The sequence below is a fragment of the Nematolebias whitei genome, chromosome 18 (genome assembly GCF_014905685.2).
Source record: "Nematolebias whitei isolate Nwh7 chromosome 18, NemWhi1, whole genome shotgun sequence".
NCBI classification, from domain to species: Eukaryota; Metazoa; Chordata; class Actinopteri; order Cyprinodontiformes; family Rivulidae; genus Nematolebias; species Nematolebias whitei.
The window spans coordinates 16633182-16637097 of record NC_056515.1 but is presented as its reverse complement, the minus strand read 5'-3'; the positions used below and the strand labels follow the sequence as shown (position 1 = coordinate 16637097).

Sequence of the window (3916 nt, the reverse complement as noted above, 5' to 3'; positions counted from 1 at the left end):
TTTGAAATAACATGCAATGTTCATCAAAAGCTGTCGCTGTTCATCTCCTGACAAGAAAATGTCATTTAAACAAAGGGTTCTTTAAAATGTGTTATCTTCATGGGAACCCATCCTGGGAGTAATACTCCTTTCTTTTGATAAAAGTTGAAGTCTCAGCAGATGTTTCAACTTCGAGGTCAGTTGAACCAAAACTTATTAAACGATCGGTCCGTTTCATGGGAAATGAGTTCATATTGGCAGTGAAGTTTGCACAGTAACAGTTTTTTTTTAATTACACTTTCATTATTGTCAACTAAGAAGTTAGTAAGCTGAGCTGGACACCTGTAAAGCAAAGTCTGTTTGTTCCCAAGGGAATAGATGCATCTTGGTTTTAAACAGTTTAAGCACAAAACACATGAATGATGTTTGTTTGAGATGAGGTGGTTTCTGAGGTAATGTTCCCCAACACTCTGCTCTTTGAATTTAAAAAACTTCTCAGATGGGAAGCGAAACGTCTTCTGTTACAAATAAAGTCCAGTTGTTTTTGTCTTGAACATTTTTGAATTAATATGCACAATATGTAATCCTGGCCTGTTTTTAAAGTCTGTTAGAATACTGCATGATGTTAGAGGGCCAGGATTAGGCTGAATACCAGACAACAATAAAAGCATTGCAATCAAACATTTCAGAGTGTTCTTTGTGGCAGAAGTATAATTGCTAGGGTTTATAATGCAGCACTTAATCCCCATAAACAGAAGATGAGATGTATTTATAAAGACACGGCTATTTAGAATCCAAAAGCAATGAAGTTGGCATGGACGGGCAAGTTCAGATGCAGCAACATGGTTTAACCATACCGAATGTCCAAAATGGATGGTCTGCTCCAGAACCGTGCGCACCTCGAGCCTGGTCTCCTCCCGGTTTATGTGTCCCGGGAGGTTCGGTATGATGGTCCGACTGCATGCAATGTCTTCTCAGAGAAGAATGGAGATGGGCTGACAGAAGCCGTGCTCCAAACAGACATCACGACTTCGCTGCTGCAAAGCTGGACAGAAGTGGGTGGAAAAACCATCTTGTACAGAAGCCACACGGACATCAGCAACATTGAGCCGCTGGAGAATTTGGCCACTGCCACTGTAGCGATTGTTGAAGAGGAGAAGGAGGGAGAGGAAAAAAACTTGATCCAAGCAACTCGAAAAATGACCCAAAACAACGGTCCCAATACTTCACTTGCAGTCCAAGTAATCTGAGCTGTGATGCCTCGAACTGAGTTCTCTCCTGCACTTTACAAAGACAAATCCAAGAAATAAATGTCCATCATAGAGATGGTACATGTCCAGAGGAGGGACAGTGGGTATATTGGTAAAGAATGATAGAAATGCAGCTGCCAGGAAAAAGACAGAGGAAAGCCAAAGAGAAGCAGGATGAATGCAGTTAGAGAGGACGTGGAGGTAGTTGAAGTGAGGATAGAGGATGCAGAGGACTGAGTGAGATGGAGAAGGATGACTCGCTGTGGTGACCCCTGAAGAAGGAAAAGCCCAAAGATGAAGAAGAAGAAGAATGCCTAGTAGAGGTGACATCACAATGAAAATATTCCTCAATATTGAAGATCCGACAGAGACAGAGACATCTTTCCATTAATGAAATAAAGATGGAGATACTTGCTGAACTGTTTTATTCAAACTAAAGGCAAACACATCCCACAGTGTTTCAAACTGAATATGTATGTATTTTGACAAGGCTCATTGCCCACAAATATCATGACTGACATATGAGACTTGACTTTATGAGAGCACAGGAAAGCAAAATGTAATTTGTTTAAAAGAGCTTTCGTTCATGTGCTCTTTTGAAGTCAGCACAGGAATAAAAGCAGTTGTAAACAAGTATTTCATATAACAAAAAATATATTGTGCATTGATTCTATAAAAAAAAAAAATCCAAAGGTTTCAACTGAATAAAACACAGTTTTAGCGCTTGCCTACTAAAATGGCGGAGAAGTGGTATTGTGCAATACCAGCTGAGAGAGGGGACTGCTTGTTCAACACCCTGTGAGAAAAAGTTTGGAATGGGTCTTGTGTCGAGAAGGGGCAGCGCTAAGCTAGTACCAGAACAAAATGATGAGACATCTGTCATGCAGCTACGTAACTGAGAGCGACGTTCCGGCTTCAGATGGAGTATGAAACAAGCTCTGCCACATCTTCAGGCACTCTTCTGTCTTCCTGCTTGCTGTCTACAGCGCTTCAAACAACAGCAGAGCCCCGCCCAGCAGAGGGCGGAGCCAGCAGCCATGGTGAACAGCAGGGTGGTGCATGTGTCCAAGCTGTAGTACTGGAACCAATTCAGATTCTGGGACGCCATCTGCAGGTGTTTGGCTCCACCGTGACGCATCACAAACTCCACCCAGAAGGCGGCGGTGCTCAGTGGTGCCACCTGCTGGTCGCGCTGCAACACTGACAGACGCTGCATGTTCCACTTGTAGCTGAGCATCATGGGGGAAAAAAAAACAAACATTTTATTACCAAATAGGTGCAGCAAAGATCAAAGATACAAAGTAGGACAAGAGGGCTCACAGAAAATCAGGAGTGTAATTTTGAAGATGGAACACATTCATTAGAACACTTTCAAAATACAATTCTACTTCCTGTGACTTAATGCTCACCTTGGCTCATTGATGACAGCATGCAAAGCCTCCATCAGCTCTTTGGTTGTCATATGGTTGAAGTGGAGATTGACCGCAGCACCGCGGCGACTTAGACGGGCCAGATTATCAGACTGATCACCAAAAAGTGGCACACCGACCACCGGCACACCGTGAAACACGGCCTCATATAAACCATTAGTACCACCGTGCGTCATGAACGCTCGGGTCAAAGGATGGCCTGAAAGGGTCAGATTCAAGCTCTTATTTTGAAGAGAAAAAATAGAAACACATTGATCTTAAAGGAATAAACAGAAACAAATTACTTTTAATCTGAAGGGAAAAACAGAAACAAGTTGCTCTTATTGTGAAGGGAATAAACCACTGGTGGCTAGCCAATAAAGGGCGCTAGGGCATCGCCCCACCACTCACCACATCACCTTGAATTAGACATTAAAAAATTAAATAAAAATGAAATAATAAAAATATTTCAAAATATATGTATATATTTTCTAGTTTTGTAAGATAAATATTTTATAGTTAATGGAGAGTGAAGTTGTTTCGTTCAACATTATCTCTATACAATAATAATAATAATAATAATAATAATAATAATAATAATAATAATAATACAATACAAAAGAATAAGACCATTCTGGGTGCACCACGTCTGCACCCAGAGAATGCATGGTATGAATCGTGCTTTCGGAACAGATCGTTCCACTTCCAACCAGGTTATACGAGAGAGGCTAGGCTAGCTGCTGTAGGTACACTTTAAGCCATTGAAAGTCCTTTATCTAATGCCTATGTTGCCATTTCTGACTGATATGCCTCTCAACTTTCAGATGCCTCTGTTTGTGGAAAAAACCTTCAGCTGACTGTATATTCTAAAAGTGGGAACTGGTGAGTTTGTTTCTGGAGCTAGCATGCTAGCGCTATCCTCCAGGTTATTGTATTGGGCTCTGTGATAAATCAGTGCTATTGCTACATTTATTTGAATGTGATTATAGAAAAATAATTATTAAATATAAATACTTTTCTATACTAAATGTCACAGATGGTATTGTTATACCATTTCTGAACACATGCACTTGTATTGATCTGGATAATGAAAAATAAGCCTATTGCAATAAGTAACTAGCTCCTAGTTTTAACATTGAAGCATTTAAATTGAAGGTACAGTACAATGAAATGGTGAAATGCTATTGCTATATTGTGTGCTAAGGACCAGTGCAATATTAGGACCTTTAATTGTTGGGATCCTGCCCTGCACTCCTCTCTCTCCTCAAGCTCCTTAAT

General features: G+C 40.6%; 1 protein-coding gene across 1 annotated transcript in view; it reads right to left on the bottom strand.

Moving 5' to 3' along the window:
• Window positions 1-2178: 2178 nt before the first annotated feature.
• LOC119425071 (UDP-glucuronosyltransferase 2A1) overlaps window positions 2179-3916 on the bottom strand; it is a 22305-nt gene continuing 20567 nt past the window's right edge. Inside the window, exons 6-7 of the mRNA XM_037692595.1 lie at window positions 2639-2858; window positions 2179-2458 (exon numbers count right to left, since the gene is read on the bottom strand). Coding sequence (XP_037548523.1) covers window positions 2179-2458; window positions 2639-2858 — 500 coding nt within the window. The remainder of the gene's footprint in view (window positions 2459-2638; window positions 2859-3916) is intronic.